The sequence below is a fragment of the Lissotriton vulgaris genome, chromosome 12 (genome assembly GCF_964263255.1).
Source record: "Lissotriton vulgaris chromosome 12, aLisVul1.2, whole genome shotgun sequence".
Taxonomy (NCBI): Eukaryota; Metazoa; Chordata; class Amphibia; order Caudata; family Salamandridae; genus Lissotriton; species Lissotriton vulgaris.
Genome location: NC_141700.1, coordinates 57747691 through 57772257, shown reverse-complemented (window position 1 = coordinate 57772257; position 24567 = coordinate 57747691). Strand labels below are relative to the sequence as shown.

The 24567-nt window shown below is 51.2% G+C and overlaps 1 protein-coding gene across 5 annotated transcripts in view; it reads right to left on the bottom strand.

The window, feature by feature from the left end:
* Positions 1 to 24567, bottom strand: part of STAP2 (signal transducing adaptor family member 2) — a 285839-nt gene that overhangs the window by 30153 nt on the left and 231119 nt on the right. For 2 of the 5 annotated variants that reach the window (XM_086947075.1, XM_086947077.1), the window contains exons 12-13: positions 20667 to 20777; positions 13322 to 13414 (exon numbers count right to left, since the gene is read on the bottom strand). In XM_086947075.1, coding sequence (XP_086803201.1) covers positions 13322 to 13414; positions 20667 to 20777 — 204 coding nt within the window. The remainder of the gene's footprint in view (positions 1 to 13321; positions 13415 to 20666; positions 20778 to 24567) is intronic. The other 3 variants (XM_086947076.1, XM_086947078.1, XM_086947079.1) reach the window with 3 other exon arrangements.

Genomic DNA, 24567 nt, shown 5'->3' with positions numbered 1-24567 from the left:
TGGCAACCCGCTGTCTTCCGCTATTTGGGGATCAGGATATACCATCAGCCTGACGACTTGATGGATGACAATATCACAAGTGCTATGACCGCCACAGGGTCACAAATGACCTTCTGGGGGAGCCTGGCACTAACAGTTATGGGCCGCTTAGCTGTGCTTCAGAAAGTGGTGCAGCCCTTCGAGCGCACAATGGGAGAATTCATTTGGAACGACACGTGCTGCAGAGTCGCGCTGTCTACGTTATATCTACCAGCGGACTGGGGGACTTGCAGTGCCCAACATGGAACACTACTAGCTAGCAACACAACTGCAATGGGTATCCAAATGGGCTAGCAGGCAACACATGGGAGACACAGCCACACACCAGCAGGCCTGGACATGCTCATCCATCCTGCGACTCTTCCATCCCGGGAGAAGGGGCACAGCACCTGAGCAGTTGATGCTTGCAGTGGCCTACAGATGCTTCATGCGCGCCTTATCCCTTACTAATGACCACACCCCATATACACCTGCTGTGCCCATACTGGGCACACCGAGAGGGCGAGGCAGCATCACCAGGACAGATCTCTCTATCTGAAATTAAGCTGGGCTGCAGACAATGGGGGGCCTTTACCTCAACTGGCAATTAACACCCTTCGACACACTGGTGACAGAAGATGGACTGCAACAGGGACAGTTCCTATCACATGCTTCCCTAATCGCGCCATTACGGGCGTTGTAGAGGGATGTGTCACAGAAACATGCGACACACCACAATAGTCAATACATTCACATTATGGGCACAGGGAGACACCTCGTTAGATGGTTTGCTGAATCCCTATGAACACACGCAATGCAAAGACTGACCTCCTTTTGAAACCGCTGGGACACTGATCTTCACCGCCTGAGCACTGATGAAGAATGGGCGGGCATCGTGGAGGCACCTGTAATCATACCTAGAAATGCCGGATTCCGCCTCATACAATTTTACATAATTCCTAGAGCATACCTCACGCCAGAAAAAATAAATAGATACTGTAGGAAAGTAGGATCTGCTTTTATGGTTACCCCCACTTTTTGCTTGATGTAATACTGTTTCTGACTAGTCTGACTGGGACCCTGCTAATCAGGATCCCAGTCTCTGTGCTTTCTCCCCTAAATTGGTTTGGTAACTACTTGGGTACATCCCAGATTGGACACTGGTGCACCCTTATCAGTCCTTAGTATATGGTACTGAGGTACCAGGGCATAAGTACACCAGGGGTCCCCATGGGCTGAAGCATGTCCTGTTCAAACCAGCTCAGGGAGCCGTACACCGGACACTTTCACCTTCTCCAGCAGCTGCATCTTCCTGAAGTCCTCCAGTGGGTTCGACTGCGGTTCCCGACGCCAATTCACACCTATGCACTTGTATTCCCTGGTGTAGGTATCCTGATTCCTAGTTTATTCACGGGCGGGGTGGCTCTCCAACCTTTTGTCTTCCACAGGGTTTCTTCAGGGTCCACTGGGAAGGGTCCTTCTTCTTTAAAGTTGCAACCACGACTTACACATTGACTTGTATTGATCCTGCAGTCGTGTTCCCACTCTGCACACAGTCTCCATGGGGCGCCTGGTTACTTCAAAACAAACACAGGTCTGGCTAATAGAGAGCCAAAAATATTTCTCTTGGGACCTGCTTTTCACGTGGGGATACCTATCTGGCACTTTCTCCAGTTTACTGCAGTCCCAGAGCTCTCAAATTAAAACTTTTTTAAAAAAAGGAAAAGAACTGCTATCAGACCGACCGCAACACCCTACATCCTTTCCCACAGTGAGTGAAAGAAACTTAGAAAATAAGTGAAAGAGTGAGAGGGCACCTCACGTATTCAACACCAGGGAGGCTACCAGCAGGTTCTCGCCAGTATGTCCACGTATATCATCATTGGTTGCCCACTCACAGAAACAAAAGAATATATAGTGTGTGTCCAGTAGAGAAAGAGCAAAGGGCAGAAAAGAAGAATTCCCTGTCCCAAATCAAAAACCCAGTGTTTTGCAAAGAACTGTGTGTTCCACGCAAATTTCAAACTTGAGTTAAGACTCACTGTTCAGTTGCCCTCTTTATTCACAGTTGTGAGCTTACTCCAATTAAAAGCACAGCATGTTGCTAACCTTTTCCAGGAAGGCCAACATGTTTCATTGCCATTTACATATGTTGTGGCAAATTCATCAGGGCGTGAGGTTCAATCTTTCGCCTCACTGGACAAAAACTTTTATGTTGCGGATCGGCAGGTACAGGCTGAGGGCACTCATACCAGCCTCCACAAAACAACCAGGGGTTGGATTCAACACTCTTTCCCCCGATTAAAAGCGCACTACCGTTGCCTAGTCGTTCCACCGCAACCGTTACAGAAGTGAGTTGCGTCTCATCCCAGCTCCTGGTTACTAATCTTGGGTGCCTCGTTGGGTCCCTGACACTTCTACATCTTCTGAATATAGCCTTGACTTGAGTCGTGGTTTGCATACCACTATTTTAATATATGGTTTGGTCTACCCCTGGTAACTACTGTGTATTTCACAGTACTTACCTGTTTCTATTGAAAAGTAGTCTGTGCATTGTGTATATATCTGGCTAGGCGACATCTGTATGTGTTAGGGAGTGTCTTTTAATAAATACATATTTTTCTTAATACACTGTGTGGTTCTTTTTCACAATCTATACCTATAAGATTATGTTCTGGTAAAACAGATTTACACTCCTTCTGGACTATGCCTGAAGGCGACTCTACACAGCTACCACTTAGAGAGCTTTCTACGGTTGTCTAAGACCACTAAAATCACCATAAGGATTATCTGGATTGGTGCAAGGTGCCCACTTACATAAATTTATACCATATACCAAGCCAGCTTCTCACAGATACTTTCAACGAACTGACGCTCACTGCCAATGATGCACACTGGTGAATGCAGACCTAATCCAAATGCTATGGGGCTGTACTGCCTACAAACCAGTGGTTGCAGTCACCACTCATTTGGCAAACTGCACCGAACGCACAGTGGAAAACACCTGGGACGTTTGCCTACTGGGCCTCTATCGCAGGTCTAAAAAACACTGAGTGATGTCCTGGTTTAATGATCTAGGGCTAATCACAGTTAAACGCCTGATCACCAGACGATGGAAATGTCCCGAACCCCGGCCACAGGCAGCATGATACCGCTCGCTCACAAACTGGGTCAAGCAGAGAGTGTGGGTTTGCAACGTGAAGGCACCCTGGGATTGCGCAAAATCCTGATAGTGAGTGCATGGGATGCTATATTCCTGGACTTTTGAAATGCCTAGCAAGGGCCCCAGACTCTGCGCTCGGATACTGAGAGGGCGCTGGGGGCAGCGGGTGAGAATACGCAGTAGACACACTTACAAGACACAGAGACTAACTCACAAATCTGCACTCCAAATCCCAGTTCCCTTCACACAGAATCAGGTGGACTACACAATGGGTGGAGTAACTGCTGGTAATGTCAGGACAGTGGGTGGATGGCAGAGAACGGAAATACCAGGTTCATTTGTTGGGCACGTTCATACAGTTAATGCCCCTGTATCCCTATCCCTCCCCTCCCAGTGCTACCCCTCTCCCCTTCTTCCCCACCTACCCAATTCCATCCGTCCCACATATGCCATACGTGAAGATCGCCACAAGAGGCAACCATAATTATTCATTGTTCATGCATAGATTCTAAGCAACACATGAGATGCAAACACCCCAACCGTTTAGAGTATGTTATAACTACAGATACGTATCTACTGTTGATCGTAATGATCCTGCAATAGCTATGTACTCCACAATACCTATGAAATGTGTAGGTGCATACAAAATGTCCTATGTTGACCTCCAAAACGAATAAAAGAAATGTAATCAATAAAAAATCAATTCTGTAATCTGATTGATATATGACTAATGATAAAGAATCTGAATTTATTAAAAACTTTTAATTAGAAAATAAAACCTTTTAAAACTAATTACAACTCTCATTATTGACTGAACCTAGAAATAGTATTGCAATTGTGATTTATGTGAATATAGCTCCTTCCATCTCATAGCAAAAGTCGGACGACAGGGAAGACGGAGTGGTAATAGAAAAATCCCTTTCAAATGCCCAAGTTCACTAGACACAGATATTATCGACACAACCAAATCTCAAATAATGCTTTCTCTGCTGTGGCTTGTACTGCACACCTTGCACATCGTGTAGAGACAGTAAATACCAACACTGGCCTATGCAAACAACCATCATCGTTGCTGTGCACAAAATGTTCATTAAGAAATGCAAATTGAGGGTACGGGAGTCCTTCAAAGCCACAGTAAAGGGCTTCCCCCAAGAAATGACTTTACAAAGGTCTTCAATGAAAACGAGGCCTAGTAGTTGCGACCATCTTGCAAATAAGTGTTGATGCTCACCCAGGAACACAGATATATCCACATAAAACTACAATGAAGGGAAGCATAAAAAACTTAAGTAACTACATTAAAAGGGCCTTACTAAAAGAAGATTCATCAGGAATTCTTCATTGTTTAAAGTTGCACCAATCTTCATTGTCAAACAAAAAGATGACGCTTTTAAATAAAGAATTGATTACAAAAGAATCTGTGTCATCACCATTAAGGAAAAGCAGACTGCCACACACCCCACTACTGTTCCCTATTTCCACTATTGCTCTACCAAGTTAAGGAAACCAACACCAACTCAAAGATGGTTGCCCTGGACACCCTCTTTAAAAACGAGTCAGTTAAACAACTGATTCAATCACTACAAATAGTCATACCCTCAGGACTGTGAAACACTTTGGCTTCGTTTAAAACCTCATTGTGGAAATAGTATCGACAGTTCGATTATTGTGTACTTTGGCATTTTTTTTATATACTAATTTTATCTAGATGGATGTTGGTCCATGTGAAAGAGATATCGACCTGATCCTGCTAATGGCATTTCTTTGAAAAGATGAAAAACACATTGTTTTATTTCCTCCTGAGCGTCTATTTTGCACTTCTCTTCATGATTCCTGCTTAAAAGAACCAAAGGTGTAGTTGATAGTGGGCCTCCCTGGGGTACTATAAAAGATGTTCTATGATTCTTGGGGATCTCCTATTCTATTTGGGGGATCATCCTGTCTTCTAACAGAGCCTCCTCTGCATTTCACCAGAAAGCTTCCTTATACATAGGATAGAAATTATGCTGGGAGAGTCTACCAGGATGAAGAAAGCATTTACCATAGCTCCGATACCTCCCTGTCCTGGAGACTTGACACGACCGCAGTGCTTTCGATGTTGTTCTCAAGCAAATTCAGTACTTCTACCCGCATCGCAACCACCATCGCCTAAGTCTCCACATATCTGATACAAGCCAACAAAATTAAGTAAATTTAACATAAGTGCTGCACACTATTTGAGCTGCCTTTTGATATGTGTAATCAGCTGGAATATCTTCCTCGCCCACCAAAACAGGAACACAGCAACAAGGAGTATTTATGAATATTGAATTTTTTTAATTTCATATTTGTTTTATTGGAGTCAAAAGCAGAGAAAGGCATTTCAAAACAGCAAAAGCATGGCAGGTGTATAAAGCGAGCGAGACAGACAGGCATGTCTTCTCTAAAAAGTAGCAAGAGAGCAAGAGTGATACACCGACTGGGAGATGTATAGCCTATGCTACAACCAAGGTGCCATGCGAAAGGGTCAAACAAGCAGAACAAAAGGAACCCAACCCCCCACCCCCATCCCAACTCCCTCTCCCTCTCCCTCCCTCCACCCCGACCAGTATGCCGTGCACAAGAGACGTGCGGTATGACACTGCTAACGCCGCGCATCGATGGGTGCTCGAGTTTACCGCGGGTTACATGGTGGCCCTGTGAGTCGCAGGAGGCGAAGATATTTGGGGCACGTGATTTCATTAAACTCTTTGGATAGCAAGGATAGAAGCGGTTGCCAGGTCTTCTGAAAGGAGTCTGTGGAATGTGTCAACGTGGCTTGGATGCGCTCCATGCCTAATGTAAACCATAATTTGTGTAACCAGCCTGTGTGGGTAGGGGCATTAGGTGAGCCCCAGAGTGATAGGATATGCTGTGACGCTGCCTGCATTGCAATGCCCATCTGCTTGCCGCGTAGTGATCTCAGGGGGAATGTGAGCGCATTGGGCAACCCTAGAACTGCATATGCGGGGAAGCGTGGAATTTCTGTCTGAAAGGTAGAGTCAATGTCATCTAGGACCCCCTTCCAGTAGTCCCGGACAAGGTGGCAGTCCCACAGCAGATGTGTTAACGTACCCCGCGCACCGCATCCTCTCCAGCATAGCGCACTCCGAAGGGGATTGTCTCGATTGAGTCTGACTGGGGTGAGATGCCAGTATATGGCCAGTTTCATCGCTGTTTCCCTAGCCGCTGCGTTACGGGTGGTATGTGCTGCTCTGTAATAAATAAACCCCCATTCCTTGGGTGACAACGCCCGGCCAAGCTCTGATTCCCAGCGTTTCTGCCCCGCCATTTTGTTGGGGCTAATTGCCGGAGAGAGCATCTTGTAAATGTCCGATATAAGGTGTTTGTCGGAATCTTTTGTGATCAGCCATTTTTCGAATGGGGTTAACAGCCGATACATCAGGGGAGCACGATCAGGGTGTGACATCCAATGACGAAGCTGGAAGTACTGGAACCTGTAAGGGTTGACCACCCCATAATCTTGCACAATGTCGGCAAGAGAAAGGAAGCTTTCGGACTCAAAAAAGTAGCCAGCTGAGCGGCATTCTGTACCACGCCATTGTGGAAAGGCGCGGGGGTGATTGCCTGGTGGGAAATCCGGATTGTCCAGAATTGGGGTGAGGGGGGAGGGGAAAGTTGTTAATTCTCTCTTGACCGCTACGGCATCCCAAGCCCTCAAGATAGTGCGCATGATGGGGGAGTTAAGGAGATATCTCGGCCTATGTTGACGGATGAGAAATGGGGAGGTTTGGGCCATCGCTCTGTCCTGGAACAGCCATCTTTTTTCGGATTCCGGCCTATACCATTCCACCAGGTAGCGGATTTGTGAGGCGCGGAAGTACTGTAGGAGGTTGGGGACCCCAAGGCCTCCCTCGTCCACCATCCTGTATGCAATCAGTTTGTGCAGGCGTGCGCGCTGTTTTCCCCAGATGAACTGGTGGAGAGCGGTTTGCAGGTTCGACAGTGCGCCGGCCGGCGGGGGGATTGGGAGGGTTTGGAAGATATACAGTATCTTAGGCAGGACCGACATTTTCACCGCCGCTATACGACCCAGCAGGGAGAGGGGTTGTTTCGCCCAGCGGGCAAGGTCAGCTTGGATCTGGGAGGTGAGCGTCTTATAGTTGAGGGATGCCGTCGCAGCAGTGCTGGAAGTGAGGGTGACTCCCAGGTATGGGAGTTGTGAGGAAGTTTGGAGGTCGCAGCTAAAAGTTGCAGGGGTGCGTGAGTGGGCATTGCTGCCCAAAGGCAGGATCAATGACTTCCCCCGGTTGACCTTGAAACCAGAGATTGCTCCAAATGCTTCCAATTCCTCTAGGAAGGCGGGTATAGAGCGGGATGGATCATTGAGAGTGGCAATGATATCATCAGCGTAGAGGCTCACCACGTGTGGTTCACGGCCGAAGGTGATACCGTGAATGTTAGGGTTATCCCTTAGTTTCTGCGCCAGTGGTTCCACGTAAAGGGCGAACAGGAGGGGCGAGAGAGGGCATCCCTGACGCGTTCCCCGCTGTATCTCAAAGGGATTTGATTTGAGACTGCCTAAGCGGACCTTGGCTTGAGGGCGGTAGTAGCAACTCGCTATCCACGATTGGAATCGGTCTCCCAGCTGATAGCGCTGCAGGACTTTCTGCAGGTAGGTCCAGTCGACGCGATCAAACGCTTTCTCTGCGTCTATGGCCAACAGTGCCGAGTCCGAGTTCTGGAAATGCGTTTTGTCAATCAAGTGCAGGAGCCTTTTAGTGTTGTCACTGCATTGGCGGTTCGGGACGAACCCCGACTGGTCTGGTTCGAGAATTCCCGGGAGGCAGGGGCCTAGGCGTGCCGCTAGTATCCCAGTGAATAATTTCAGATCCAGGTTAAGTAATGAGATGGGACGGAAGGCCGAGCAGTTCGTGGGGCTTTTGCCCGGTTTGGGCAACACTACTATGTCCGCTGCAAGCATGTCAGGGGGTATGGAACTCGGACCTTCAAACGAGTTGAACAGCCTCGTAAGGATCGGCGCCAGGAGTGGGCCAAACAATTTGTAGAAGCTTGAGGAGAAGCCATCAGGACCCGGAGATTTGAGTGGTCGTAGGCGGGAGATTGCGGCCAGGACTTCGTCCGGCCGGATAGGGGCGTCTAGGGTGTCTGAAATCGATTTGGACAGTGGTGTGATACGCGCCGAGCGCAAGTAAGCGTCTATGTCCGTGGGCGGTATTTGGTCTTCCTTGTACAGGGTGGCGTAGAATGAGCGGAAGGCGTCTGCAACCTTAGCCTCGTCAGTGATAGTCTCCCCGGAGTCATTCAGGAGAGTGGTGATTTTAGAACGCTGGGTTTTGGCCTTAAGAGCGCTAGCTAAAAGGCGTCCGATTCGATTGCCCCCCACGTAGTAGGAATGGCGGAGTCTGAGGGCGGCGAATTCAGCCCTGTCGGTATCCAGACTAGCTAATTGGGCCCTGGTGGCTTTTAACTGCCTCCAGACCCTGGGGGCACCAGTGCGGCTGTGGACCCGTTCAAGTTCAGCCACCTGAGCTGTGAGGTCGTCCCTTTTTTCCTTTCGCAGTTTGGCGTCTGCTGCTGCTATAGCGATCAGTTCCCCCCTGACGACTGCCTTCAAGGCGCCCCAGAGGGCCGAAGTGGAAGTGACAGAGCCATCATTAGTGGCAAGGTATTCCGAAATGCATTTACGAATTTGTGCAGCGACGGCCGGCCTCTGCAGCATAGTTTCGTTGAGCCTCCAGGAGGTCAGAACGCGCGCGGTGACGGGTACGGCTAGTGTCAGTTCCACTGCGTCGTGGTCGGAGAGAGCTGCTGGGACTATGGAAACGTCATGGACGAGAGATGCTAGGTCGGAGGAGCCTAGGAAGTGGTCTAAGCGCGCGTAGGTGCGATGGACATGGGAAAAGAATGTGAACTGTGTCGAGTTGAGGTGTGCCATTCTCCAGAGATCTAACAGGCTCCGATCTTTTAGCCACGACCCACCCGCCTCAGATAGCGCGCCGGCGTCACCATAGCGGTGTCCAGACCTGTCTTTGTGTGTGTCCATGACAAGGTTGAGGTCCCCCCCAATGAGTAAGTGGGTGCTGGAAGGTTGCAGCGCTTCTGAGAGTGCATTCCGAAGGAATGCTTCCTGGCCAGTGTTAGGGGCGTATATGGAACCCACTGTTATCGAAGTATTGCCCACCAGCAGGGTGTATGATAGGAGGCGGCCCTTGATTTCTCCCGCTTTGATCCCCACCCGGCCTCGAAAGCGTCGAGACACAAGCAGCGCTACCCCTGCTCTTTTAGTGGTGAGGGATGAGAAGAATTGTTGAGGGAAGGCCGTGGAGCGCATCCTGTGCCAGTCCTTAGCTAAGAGGTGGGTTTCTTGCAATAGGCATACGTCCGCCCCTGAGTGTTCTAGATATGAAATCACAGCCCGCCTTTTAATGGGATTGTTAAGGCCTTTCACATTGAGAGACAATACCTTAAGTGTGTCAGGCATCTTGGGGGTATGGAGGTGTAGTGTAGTGCGGTGGTAGTGCTGTCCCCGTGCGCAGTGAGCAGTCTGCGGTATGCAAAGCTTGTTCATGTCCCTTGGCATACTGGTCCCCTCCCTAGATCCCACCCCTACCTCCCCCACCCGAACGAAACGTGTCCGGGTCCCAAACCCCACCCGGAGTAGTGTATTGTCCGTAGCTCCACCGGGTTAGAACTGTCCCAACTCCCCCCACCCAGCAAGCATGTCCTCCCTTTCCCTCCCTAACCCCAACTTCCAACTCCCAACCGGTAGTCATAGTCCCGGGCCTATCCAGAGTCAGTTCAGGCCCGCGGGGTGAAAAAGTAGAAGAGGCTGTGGCTGTGGCGACCCATGTGGCCCCACGCCCCCTCCCACTTCCCCTTCCCCTCCCCCCCCCCCCCCACCCAGAATAAGTGAGATTGTCATGGCTCCCCCGTCGTGTCTTGCTCAGGGAGGAGAGGTAGTGTCTTTAGCGACTTCCTCTATGGCTGCAGCTTTGTCCTTGGCGATGGTCCCTGGATCCGGGCGGAGGCGATGTTTAGATGTCCGGCGTCGTCGTACCTGTTGCCAGTCGTCGCCTGAGGGACGCGGGCGGGCAGCTGGGGAGGATCCCACGTTAGAGTCCTTGTCAGAAGCATCATCTGGCACCTCCAGGCCCAACAGGGTGCATGTGTCCTGCAGTGAGCGGAGCTGGTGTAGTTTGCCTTCCCATTTAAAGATCAGGCGGAACGGATGTCCCCAGGAGTAAGGCACGCCCTTGTCCCTCAGAAACATGGTGACAGACTGGAAGTCCTTGCGCTTCTGGAGAGTGATGGCGGAGAGGTCTTGGAAGAGCTGAATAGAGTTGTCCCGGAAGCGGATAGGTTGCGCTTGGCGCGCTTCTTTCAGTATTCTCTCCTTCAAGGGAAAGTCCGGGAGGAAGGCCAGGATGTCCGGGGGGGGTGCGGGGGCACGGCGGGGCAGTCCCACTCGGTGCGCCCTATCAATACGGATGGGGAAGTCAGCGGATTCGTGGAGGATCTCACGAAAAAGGTCTTGTAGATATTCCGTGACGTTATTCCCCTCCGCTTTCGATGGCACGCCCCTTACCCGTATGTTGTTCCGTCTGGAACGGTTTTCGAGGTCCTCCGTGTGTGCCTGGAGACCCACCTGCTGTTCCTGAAGACGGAGGATTTCCTGCTGGAGGAGTACCAGGTCCTCGCCACGGGTCTGACTGGATTCCTCTATTGCCACCACTCTCTCCCCTAACCCGTCCAGATCCCTGCGCAGTTCCCTCTGTTCACTGACCAGTTCTTGTTTCGGGGTATGGAAGTCAGTGCGCAGTGTGTTGAAGAGGCTTTCAAGGAACGATTTTGTTATGGGGGCGTCTTCATCTTCCTTCGTCGGGGTAGCCGCCGACATCGAGGGGGACGCAGGTGCACAAGATTTCTCGGGTTTAGAGGACGTTTTAATGAGCAGTTCGTTGATCGGTCGGCCCCCTCTGCGGTTGGTGGAAGACATCGTGATGTGAGGCGAGGATAAGTTCTGAGTCTCAGGGGCCAGGGGCACGCCACCGGAGGAAGAGCGCCAAGAGGACAGTTCAGGGAAGGTCCAGACGCCACCACCAGGCACGGCCCGCACCGGCGCGGCAATTCTCGGCGCGGAGGGATGAGGGCCAAACGCCGTCGCCCGGGTCAAGCACTAGGGCACAGTATCAGCTCAAGGTGCTGGCGGAGCTCAGTGCGCGTCCGCTCTACTCTCCCGTGTGAGTCCCAGGGAGGTTAGAGGCGGGTAGTGGGTATGTATCGGCGGTCCCTTCGCCGGGGGCGCGAACACCAGGCCCCCCGAGTGTTCCCCCCTCCTCACCTCAGAGTTCTGTAGACGTGGTCCGCCAAAGGGTCTGCCTACAGCCGGCGGAGGGTCCGATGCTCTAGAAGAGAGTGAGCCCCAGTCGCTCACCGCGGGCGGAGTGCTGCGTTGTAGGCCGTGTCTCACACGTGGCGCTCGCAGCGCCGCAGATGCCCTCCAGGGATTTCCAGGTCGCAGATGGCACGCTGCAGTAAGGGTCCGTAAAAGTAGACGGTGTGTGAGGGGTCTGACAGCAGCACCAGATTCAGGCCGCCGGAGGTACCGGCCCAGGCCGCCCCTCAGACCAGGCCCCAGCCGGGGATCAGCGCTATCAGCGCCCGGGCCGCAGTCCGCCCAGGTCTCTTTCGTGTCCTCACGGCAGCCCCACGGCGTGGAGGCGGTGGGCAGCCACCCAGATGCTCCTGCAAGAGCCTCGTGCTGGAAGGCAGCGCTGTCGGTGTGGGCCGCGCCGCTGTAGACTGCCCCCGCAGCCGAGCAGGCCGAAGCCAGGGGCTCAAGTAGAGAAGCGTCCGGCCAAGGAGTAGTGGTTGGGTCCCGGGCCCCGCTTCCGCTCGGCCGGCGATTAGCGGCTCAGGAGGGGCTGGCAGTATCGGGGGGCACTCCGATCGCAGGGGAGGCAGGATCGGAGGCGAAGGCACCCGTGTCCTCCGAGCAGCAGGCTGAGCGGCGCCCCGTTCAGGCGCGGGCTGTTTCCCGCCGCGGCCGGTGATTGCGTCCGCTGCGGTGAAGGCGGATGGCCGCACTGTTTCCAGGTCGCTCTGCGGGGCTGTGGACCTCTCAGCGCCGTGGGGTGAGCAGGGGAGCCAGAGGAAGCTCAATTAGGGGCGATCGTGGGGGATTCGGGGATCGAGGGCGAGGAGCTCTGCAGTTATGCTTCCGTCCCGGTCGCCATCTTGGCCACGCCCCATATTGAATTTTTTTAATGCGAAGCTGGCTATTTGTTACTTTTTGTCTCTCTTCCATTATATTACATCTTACACTCCTTGTCCTCAGAAGAGATGTATTATGTTCCCTCAGCAAGGCTAGATAACAGGGGCTTCTTCAGTACTTATGTTCACTAGACCCTCACCAACAGCATCTTTATCTTTTTTGTCCTGAGTGGTACTTAACTCAGACTGTTAACTGGCCTAGATTAGCCCCAGATATACTAATTAATCTCCTCATCATAAGCTACTGGCCATGGCGCATGGTGTCATGTTACATCAGCCACTGATTACTTGTGTGCCCAAGAGACCTCAGACATGTTTCAACAACATAACATGTGTGCTAAAAATCTAATAGCCTACAAGAGAACCAATGATTTAGGCCAATACATCACTATCATCTTCCCCAATTTTTTTTTTGACCCAGTTGTCTTGCTTTACTGATTCATTCATGATGAATCACTTTATCATGATAGCGCACACTATCCCATTGAAAAAAAGCAAGTGATAACTTGTTTTTTATGTACCCCTTACTACCACAGTTTTGCCTTTAGATAGAGCTGTAACTAACAAGTGTCATTATAACTGGTGTTGAATAATTCCCAGTCTATTGTGCTCAGAATAATGGATGGTGTTGGTTCTGTCATGGCCAAACTCAGGATCTGCAGAGCACACAGGGGTCAGCGATAAACACGTAATTGACTAGCACATCTTGTAATTGTTTCATTGCAATTTAATCTACTATTATCTATACCTGGAGAGGGCTACAGATATGGTGTGTCTTCCACTGCACTGTTGTAATGTGGGAGTCGCATAGTATATAAAGAACAATTAAACTTCCATACATGGCATGAGAATCTGGAGACTTACTTCTATCAGTGTTAGGGAGAGATTGGTGCCTGGGAGTATGGCACGGTGGCAAGTCACTTTCCTTTGCGTTACTGCTCCTTCGGATTTCAAAACCTGGAAGGAAAGACACACATAGCATATGGAATGACTGGGAAATAAACTCCCTATATGTAGGCATATATCCACATGCTCCATATTAGACAACTGTAAAATACCCTCCTTTCATTGCTACCTCCATGTATAAAGAAGGTATCCTGTGCCTCTAAAAATAGCATACTCTTATTGACCTATCCTTCTGGGTGCCTAATGACATTTCTGTATGATGCTCTGCACTTATTGGTCTATGGATACACACTCTACAGGGCTGTAAATACCGCACTATTTTTGGACTTGTAATGTGCTACATGTCTGCAAAATACTCACCTCTGATGTGTTTATTTGTCCGCATCATATGTTTATTAGATGTTAGTAAAATACTCTCCTATTGGTCTACCCACTGTCACAGTTTTGCCTTTAGATAGAGCTGTAACTAACAAGTGTCATTATAACCCAGTTGAATGATTCCCAGTCTATTGTGCTCAGAATAATGGATGGTGTTGATTCTGTCATGGCCAAACTCAGGATCTGCAGAGCACACAGGGGTCAGCGATAAACACGTAATTGGTCTACCCATCACAGTTTTGCCTTTAGATAGAGCTGTAACTAACAAGTGTCATTATACCCCAGTTGAATAACTGGGTTATAATGAAAATGTTCTGCTCCTGCTGGTTCAAACGTTGCGATGTTTCACGGGTGTACAACTTCTGCTCCTGCTGGCCTACATGTTGCGATGTTACATGGGGTACAAGTTCTGCTCCTGCTGGCCCACATGTTGCGATGTTTCGTGGGTGTACAAGTTCTGCTCCTGCTGGTCCACATGTTGCGATGTTACGCGGGTGTACAACTTCTGCTCCTGCTGTTGTGTTTATATCTAGGACCCTAATTCAATATTCCCCATTCTTGCCCTTATGAGGTTATAATCAATAATGTACTGATAAAGGCATAAGAATCATATCCATATTCAGTAATAGCCTATGCTGTCCAAAGCACAGCATGGCTACTCCCATCGACTCCTAGAAAGCCCAACGCGTTCTTTAAACAATCCAAGCCTCCAGCAGCCCGGGAAATCCCCCCTGCTTTTGTTTTGATTTGAACAAGAACTCCTGGAGTCCAGAAAGAACTGTCAGTTCTTATTGACGTTTTATGTCCAACCTTACGTCAAACCCGGCACCTTTCAGGTATAAATATACCAACAGTTGCCTTAAGCAAACACACGGTGGTTTGGAGCAGAGCGGCCATCTACTTGCCCGAGAGCCCAGCTGATGTGAGAGCCCACGGAAGCCGCCCCTCCTGTTTGACGCACTGAGAGAGACGCTGTCTTTTTCTCCAGCCGAGAAAATCCAGCTCCGGTGTTTCCAGCCTACCCTTGCGGGTTGCTGGGAGATCGAGTCCTGAGGAAAGAGATACCAGACCTCCCACATTCTATTACCAAGGTACGGAGCTGACTAAACCCTTAAGAGAATTCTTGATGCAGATTCTTGGCAAAATAATCTTAACCAACTTAACTTAAACTGCTACTTACATTCTCCTTCCCAAGTATTAGGCTTAGGTCAGGTACACCGGGGTAGGCGTAGTTAGAAGCACCAGTTGAGTACGTTAGTCAAAGGTTTTTATGTATGTATATATTTTATCCATTTTAAAGTATCATATGGCTAAGAAACCATATCAATGCTGTTAGAACTGGCTATTTCTGGTAGGCTAAGGCTGACGCCAAAGCCAGGCAGAAACCACCATTCTAGTCAGGGCAAGGAAGTCACACGCCAAGATAACCCCTGCTCACCCCCTTGGTAGCTTGGCACAAGCAGTAAGGCTAAACTCGGAGGCAATGTGTAAAGCATTTGCGTCAGCGCACAACAGCAACAACATACTAGGCACACCACAAAAGAGACTCCACACAAGGTTATTATAAAAATAACTTTTGTATTGTAAAAACACATCAGATAAAATCACACATATACATGGTGCCAACTGGCACGGGTAATATTCACATGGGATTATTTACAAGACAGGGCCACATGGGCCACTGTCAGATCAGATATAGTACTTCTAGAATAAGAAATAACAAAACATAAAATGGTAATCACAAAGATCACAACCAGTATCCACTGGTAACAGGAACCAGGACCTTACTAGGACCACCTGTACTAAAAAGGACAACCACCTAAGAATAAACACATTTAGGGGTATAAGCCAGAACACATTACCCATGATGCATGGACCACATTCAGAGGAGTAATAAAGAGAAACACATGATGCCATAAAATACATTCAGAGGTGTTAAGAATAAAGCACATGATGCAATAAAATACATTCAGGGGTGCAGCGCAAGAAGACACATGATGACTAAACATTCAGAGGTGCAGCGCATGGAAAGGAAGACACATGATGCCTAAAAAACATTCAGAGGTGCCAGAACAACACAAAAGCGCAAAAACACACAGTAGGCAATCACTATTAAAAAACATAGGAATCACATTGCGCATAACTTACATATGCCACCACCTGTGGCAGTCCCTAGGCCAACTGGCCTTGATGGGGCAAGGATGCCCTGTGTCCAATGTCAGGGCGCGCTGCCATGCAGCGCCAGTCCAAAAGTACAAAGGCCTAAACGTGGCAGCTGCCCACAAAGTGCTGGGCAGCTGGGGAACAACAAAACTGTGCCAGGGCCCTCACTGGCCCTAGGGGCAAATTGCGCCAACTTGCTGGAGCCACACAGGCTCTTACACAACACTGCGGCCAAAAGCTGGAGCCACACAGGCTCTGGGCATAACACACATACCCCATGGTGCATAACGTTGGAGCCACACAGGCTCTTAAACAATCATAGGCCCCTGGAGCCCTCAGGCTCTGAAAACAATGGTGCCCCCTAGAGCCTCACTGGACTCTCCAACCGTTGGGGCGACCCACTGCCAACCGGGGCCGCCCTTGAAGCCCTCGTGGCTTCACACTGACCATGAGCGCGAGCTCACGCTACTGGGGAGGGGCGGACACCGACAATGTGTCCCGGCGCCCCTCCCTTCTCTTCTGCCCCCTCATTGGAGCCATCTGGGCTCGTGAAGAACGGCGGGGCGGCCCACTGCCATTCGGGGCCGCCCTAACTACCCCGAACATCCCAGGTAGTGCACTGGTGCCCTCACACGCCCCTACGGAGCCTTCCCCCCCCCCGCCCGCCCGTTCACTCACCGGGCTGCTTCTTCTTGGGCGGGGCTCCTCCGGGCAGACAGCAGAACACCTTATGTGTTCGCGGTGGGGGCAGGCACCGACAATGTGCCTCGCGCCCCCTCCGCTCTTCCCGCTGCAGCGCTCGCATACGCAGGGCTCCCTCATGAGACACGGGAGCCCTGCTCAAGACGACGCTTCTCCTTTCTTCTCCCAGGGCAGCCAGCACACGCGCTGGGTCAGGCGGAGGCGAGGTGGGCTCTCGTTCTCCTTCTTGATGGCGAGACAACATCCTCGGCAGCCGGCGGGGCTCTCCCCTCACATGGGAGCCCAGCTGCCGCCGCCATCTTCACTCTTCCCATCGGCCTCCTCACCCGGGCAGCTTCTCTCCTTCTCTCGGGCTGCGGGGGCGGGACTTCCGGCCGGCCGCGCTGGGTTTGGCCGGCCGGCCAGGTACTTCCGGGTCGCCGCGGGCAGCGCGGGGGCCCTCGCTAGGCAGGCAGGCGGGCAGAAATCGCGAGGTGGGCACTCGCCAATCAAATAAACAACTGGGCAAATCCAAGTCGGCAAAATAAGCGGAGTGGGCTCCCGCGCCGATCCGCCGCCGGCCTCCAGCAGCAACGCGCTTCCAAGCGCTATAGAGGCACACAAAGCGCTCCAGCACTAGAAGTGCAACCAAAGCGCCATGGGCAGGAAATAAAGCGCTCTCAACGCTATGAAGGACAAATCCAGCGCTCCCAGCGCTATAGCAAAGAAGAAGCACTTCAAGGTGCTTAGGGGGGCAGAAAGTCCAGTAAAGTCCCCCCCCCTCAGCCCAGGCAAGGCAGAGAGGTCCCCCCAGAAGTCCTCCAGGCATCCAGGGGCTGGGCAGCGTCCGCCCCTGGTAGATTCAAGTCAGAAACAAGAACATTTTGGAAGGGGACACAGCCCCTTCTTATACACAGAAAAGTCTTTGAAGTCCTTTGAAGTCCTTTGAAGCAGGCAGTGTGAGAACCAGCCAGAACTGGTTACAGGGAAGTCCCTTCAGTATCAGGGACAGAGGTGACAGTCACCCAGCGGGAGGTGGAGCCAGCTTTGTAATTAGGCAGGCACAGCCCTTCACTATCAGGTGCCATCTCCTCCCACTTCCCTGGCAGCAGATGCTGCCTTTCATCCATGGGCTGACTTCAGACAACCTCCTGGGCTCTCTAGCCCCTGTCATCCTCAAACCAGACAGTCAATCCACAAGCAGGCCCAGGCACTCTGGGCCAGGCTCACCAGCCAATCACACGCCAGCACCAACTTACACAAATATGCCAACTTCCAAAAGTAGTACTTCTAGACTAGACACAGTCATGCCGCATATATCATTTTGCAGCATTCATTCTCACAAGTTCATACATACCAAACTCGCCCCTGCACTCCCCACACATCAGGAACTACCATGGGCATACATATTCCCCATTCATTCCTATGGGAGGGCAGGTCACTCACCATACATACACAGAGAGCTCCAGCACTTTACACTGTACCACAGTGAAAAAGTGCACAGAGGCCTAAAATCACCAACACCAGGTTCCATAAACAGGCTAGGAAAAAGCAAAAAGTCTAGGGGTGAACCTGCCCAACGGGCCGGGTCCAACACATGCTTTTACAGTATTATTTCACAATACTACTTTTTCTGTAAGCACTTTACTTTATGATAAGTATTGCAATTGTGGCAATTCATTTCTCTTGCATGAGAAAGAAGACTGCTCAATAAATAACACCTTTTATTGAAAACGCCCGTCTCTCTATTTCTCTGCACTCTGGTGAAACTAAGTATGCACGGTTGACTGAGTGAAATAGCTGCCTATTGTTTTCACACGACTCTAGAGATACACTCTTATTCTGAGGGAGCAAAGTTGTCATGTTTATGCGGTTGTCAGAAACTGAATCCCTTCTTGTCTGAGTCAGGGAAGTTCAACCCTCCCTATTCATTCAAGAAAGTTTCTAGTGACCTCTGAGCTTTCTGGCGCAAACCTAAATTAAGTTTAACATAGTCAGTAGAGACCTAGATGACCTCAGTCCTACGTCTACACTGCTGTTTATGTTATTCCAATGCGCAGAGCCTATTGGGAAAATAGGAACTACACTACACTGCTGGTCCACATTTTTCGATGTTTCGTGGGTGAACAAGTTCTGCTCCTGCTGGTCCACATGTTGCGTTGTTATGCTGGTGTACAACTTCTGCTCCTGCTGGTCCACATGTTGCGATGGTATGTGGGTTTACAACTTCTGCTCCTGCTGGTCCACATGTGGCGATGTTACATCAGCCACAAATCCAGATACAACCCGATACATTACTACAGTTTGTGTCAGGGTTTGTTAAAACATGTCTTGACACTTTGGAAGAACAGTTGTTCAGGAGATTCATGCCCAAGAGGATGTGGCTTAACGGTCAGAACAACGGACTTTGGAGCTGGGGAACCATGTTTGAGCCTGCGATTCTCTGCAAATCTCCCCGTGCCTTAAAAAAAATACTGTGTCCCTCTGTAATGCAACTGGTGTTCATGCAAAGCACTCTGATACCTTCGAGTTCGCGCTACACAAAACTGAAAAAAAGTCTGCATCTCCTCAAACTACGTATTCGCGGAGAACACGCAATAAAGCCGTACTGGATTCCCCACAAAGAATCATGGTGGACAATTTGGTAACTACAGGGAAAATAGTGGAGTCAAGCGCCCTCTGCGCATGTCTGTATCGCTTCACCACAACCGATAAAGAACAGATCGTGTTTTGGAACAGAGCCGAATTGCTTTAAGAAACAGGGTCATGTGGTATATGTCTGAAGTCTGGGCAGGATAACAGGGTGCGCGCCGCTGGGCTCTGTGTTACTTGAAGCCTACACTGAAAACATTGAGACGCGCTGTGTGAAGGCGCTTCACTAATTCAGATTGCACCAGTGATCTCCCGGACAAGAGTATACAGATGGCGTAGGGAAAGGAAAAGACTGCTCCGTCATATTACCTTCAGGAAATACCAAAACGCAGATTTCATCTTTGTAGATAGGGACAGCCAATTTAAAGTCTCCTGCAGACCAAAGTAACTCAGTTTTACACCATTTACTCTACCCAGCTCATTATCTTCATCTAAAACAAGACGTAGCCCCGGGACACACACATACCTCACATAATGCCACATGTCTGGGCAAGTTACTGCGTGCACGTAAAGTGTAGGCGCTCAACCAGGCAAAAGACTTGTTTTACACACTGCATGCAGCAACGCATGTAACTGAAACAGATGTGAACAACAAGCGTTCGCCATTGCCTTGTCCTCCCCGTGACCCCATGCACCTTTGAGCTATGTGCCTGCTCACAGCTATCGTGAAGACTTTTCTTACCTGCTTGACAAGCAGATAAGAAAAGTCTTCACGACAGCCGAGAATCAGGTGAGGCAGTCCACCAAAAAGCCAAAGGGATGCAACTAAAAACCCTTTTTTCCAATGGGAAGCCAGCGTTTACCATAAACGCGGACGCTACCCAATGGAAATGAGGGGCGGGGTTTGAGTTCCTTTCTTGAAACTGACTTGTTCACTGTAAGTCTTGAGGCGAGGAGCGCATGCGCGCTCAACGCCAGCCGAGACCTAAAAATCTGTTGCATCCCTCTAGACACTTTAAGTTAAAAACTTGAAAAATGCCCCACAAATGTGTCTGTCTGTCCACTGGTTATTGCAAGACTCCAAACTGGTAGGCTACCCTTGTGAGAATATTCAGTCACACATTCACATTATAAGACTGTAAAAAAATATATTGAGCTGTACAATTTACAATAATTGGCAGTAAATTATTATCATCTTTTCAAGTTTATTGTTCAGCAAACCAATCCGAATCCTAGCAGCAGCATCAAAGACGCAACTCACATAACATATACAGTTGTAAGGCATCCTTCTAGGTACAGTTTATATTTTTGGTTTTATATACTTCCATAGAAAATAAATCAGTTCTCTTATTTACTAATTTATCTTCATCACTTCCTCCTTCAGATATCTATTCTTCTTTACAGGGATAGCACTTGACATGACAATTTCATACAACAATATATTACTGTTAAATGTAGATGCAAAACAGCTGTATGAACTTGACCATACCTCTTCCCTTTGGCGTAAGTGCTTGTTTAGGCAGTGCAGGTGGGATTCTGGTCACATTTCTGCCCTCTTGGGTCTCAACTGAAGATCGTCTATCAGAGAAAGAGGCTTCTGCTATGAGGAAACACAAAATACCTCAATTTACTATTCTTGGAGGGAAGAGCGAGTGAAGGATTGTGAAGAAAGAGACGGTAGCGAGTATTTGTTGGATCTCTTTCTGCCAGATTTCCTAGAGAGGTAGCCTATGTTTAGATTTAATCAGGCTATGCCTAACAATTTAAGTTGCACCTCATTCATGAGACCCACTAATTCAGGAACACACTGTGTTTGCTTGAGGCCCCCCTCACAAGGAGTTGTGACCTAGCCAATCAGCATTTACTGCTTTTATTGGGGTGTGGTCAAGAAAGATTGAAATATGATTGGTTCCCTTCCGTAATGTAATTGATGGACTAAAAACAATAATTTGGAACATTGCAGAGAAGAATTACCAATAGTTAAGAAATGTTAGCTCTGGTATATGCATCACTTTTTTTGCAGAGTGAAAATATACCAACTTTTATTGGAAGAAGTGCACCTTGAAGGAAGCAGTAAATGCAATTACCCCTCCTCCCCTCCTCCCCCCTCCCCTCCCCCTCCTCCTCCCCTCTCCTCCTCCTCCCCTCCCCTCCTCCTCCCCTCCTCCTCCCCTCCCCTCCTCCCCTCCTCCCCTCCCCTCCCCTCCTCCTCCCCTCCCCTCCTCCTCCCCTCCCTTCCTCCTCCTCCCCCTCCCCTCCTCCCCTCCTCCCTTCCTCCTCCTCCCCCTCCCCTCCTCCCCTCCTCCCCTCCTCCTCCTCTCCTCCTCCCCTCCTCCCTCCCTCAATCAATCAATCAATCAATCAATCATAGACATTTATAGAGCGCTCTACATACCCGGAGGGTCTCAGGTCGGGAGGGAGGGAGTTCTAGGTCTTGGCGGCCAGGTAGGAGAAGGACCTTCCTCCTGTTGTCGTTCTTCGGATGCGGGGGACGGCGGCGAGGGCGTGACTGGCTGATCGGAGGTGTCGTTTGGGAGCGTAGAAGTTGATGCGGTTGTTGAGGTAGCTCGGGCCTTGATCGTGAAGAGCTTTGTGTGCGTGGGTAAGGAGACGGAAGGTGATTCTCTTGTTGACCGGGAGCCAGTGCAGGTCTCTTAGGTGTCCGGAGATGTGGCTGTGTCGTGGGATGTCGAGGATGAGTCTGGCTGAGGCGTTCTGGATCCGTTGGAGTCTCTTCTGGAGCTTGGTGGTGGTTCCGGCGTATAGGGCGTTGCCGTAGTCCAGTCGGCTGGTGACGAGTGCCTGGGTGACAGTCTTCCTGGTCTCGGTGGGGATCCACCGGAAGATCTTCCGTAGCATGCGCAGGATGTTGAAGCATGACGAGGAGACGGCGTTGACTTGCTTGGTCATGGAGAGGGAGGCGTCCAGGATGAAGCCCAGGTTGCGTGCGTGGTCTGTCGGTTTGGGTGCGGTGCCCAGGGCGGGGGGCCACCAGGAGTCGTCCCAGGCGGAGGGCGAGGATCCCAGGATGAGGACTTCCGTCTTGTCCGAGTTCAGCTTCAGGCGGCTGGTCGACATCCACTCGGCTACCTCTTTCATTCCTTCGTGAAGGTTGGCTCTGGCGGCGGCGGGGTTGTTGGTCAGGGAGAGGATCAGCTGGGTATCGTCGGCGTAGGAGATGATGTTGAGGTTGTGTTGGCGTGCGATGGCCGCGAGGGGGCTCATGTAGATGTTGAAGAGGGTTGGGCTCAGCGAGGATCCTTGAGGGACGCCGCAGATGACTTCGGTGGCCTCTGACTTGTACGGTGGTAGACGGACTCTCTGTGTTCTTCCGTCGATGAAGGAGATGATCCATTCCAGTGCCTTCTCCTGGATTCCGACGTTGCTGAGGCGCTGCACTAGGGTGCGGTGGCAGACGGTGTCGAAGGCAGTGGAGAGGTCTAGGAGGATGAGGGCCGCTGTTTCTCCGTTGTCCATCAGGGTTCGGATGTCATCGGTGGCAGCGATGAGGGCGGTCTCGGTGCTGTGGTTGGCTCGGAAGCCAGACTGTGAGGGGTCGAGGGATCCGTTCGTCTCGAGGAAGGCGGCCAGTTGCTTGTTGACGGTCTTCTCAATGACTTTGGCCGGAAACGGGAGCAGCGAGATGGGGCGATAATTCTTGAGTTCGGTGGGGTCCGCTGTTGGTTTCTTGAGTAGAGCGCTGAGTTCGGCATGCTTCCAGCTCTCAGGGAAGGTGGCGGTGGTGAAGGAGGTGTTGATGATGTCCCGCAGGTGGGGTGCGATGACGGCGTCGGCCTTGTTGAAGACGTGGTGAGGGCAGGGGTCGGTCGGAGATCCGGAGTGGATGGAGTTCATCATGCGGACGGTGTCTTCGGTGCTGATCGAAGTCCAGGCGCGGAGGGTGGTGGTGGGGGGCGGTGGTTCGGTCGAGTCGGACGTGGCATTCGTCGGTTGGGTGTTGAAGCTGTTGTGTATGTCCGCGATCTTGTTGTGGAAGTAGGAGGCGAGGGAGTTGCAGAGTTCTTGCGATGGGGTGATGTCGTTGTTTCCGGCGTTGGGGTTGGAGAGCTCTTTCACGATGTTGAAGAGTTCCTTGCTGTTGTGTGCGTTGTTGTCCAGCCGGTCCTTGAATGCAGTTTTCTTGGTGTCGTGGATCAGTTGGTGGTGCTTCCGAGTGGCAAGCTTGAGGGTGGTCATGTTGTCCGGTGTTGGCTCCCTTCTCCAGGCTTTCTCGAGGGCTCGGCAGTTCTTCTTGGAGCTCTTGAGTTCGTCGGTGAACCATGGGGCCTTCTTGCTGCCGGGTCTGCTGGGCGGGGTCCTCAGTGGGGCGAGTTCGTCCGCGCAGTTGCTGATCCACTTCGTGAGGTTGTCGGCGGCCTGGCTGGGGTTCGCTGAGCTGGCGGGAGGGTGCTGGCTCAGGGAAGCGGCGAGCTGGTCGGCTGTGATCTTGCTCCAGCTTCTGCGGGCGACCTGTTGCTGGTGGTGGTGGATCGTCGTTCTTCTGAAGGTGAAGTAGACGCAGCAGTGGTCCGTCCAGTGGAGTCCTGTGGCATGGCTGAAGGCGATGTCTTTGCTGGATGAGAAGACGGCGTTGAGTGTGTGTCCGGCGAGGTGGGTGGGGGTGGTCACCAGCTGCTTGAGTCCGAGGTTGGCGAGGTTGTCGAGCAGGGTGGTGGTGTTGCGGTCGTTGTTGTTCTCCAGGTGGAAGTTGAGGTCCCCCAGGAGGATGTAGTCAGCGGAGGGGAGGGCATGCGGGCTGACGAAGTCGGCGATGTCCTCGCTGAATTGTGTGCGTGGTCCCGGGGGTCGGTAGATCAGGGTGCCTCTGAGGGTGGTCTTCGGGTCGGTGTGGATCTGGAAGTGTAGGTGTTCGGCGGTAGTCAGGATGTCGTCGGTGTAGGTCGTGATGCGGATGGTGTCCCTGTGGATGATGGCGATGCCTCCTCCTATCTGGTTGGCGGTGCGGTCCCTCCGGGTGATCTTGTAGCCCTCTGGGATGGCGATGGCGATGTCGGGCGCTGAAGAGGCGTTCATCCAGGTCTCCGTGAGGAAGGCAACATCAGGAGCTGTGGTGTCGATGAGGTTCCAGAGTTCGATGGCGTGTCTGTGGACTGAGCGGGTGTTGAGCAGGACGCACTTGAGGTGGTTGCTGCTGGTGTTCGTCTTGGCGGGTGCTGGTGCATGGCAGGTCCGGATGCAGGTGAACTTGCAGGCGGTGCAGCAGAAGGGTCCGTGGGAGCGTCTCGGGGTGGAACGGTAGCATCCCGGGACTCGCCCGTCGTTGAGTGCGATGAGGGTGGCGGCGTCGTACGTCCGGCGGGTGGGCTGGGATCTGCGGGGGCCAGGGGTCCTGGCACTGGGCGCGGTCCAGGCACGGACGGGCGCAGACG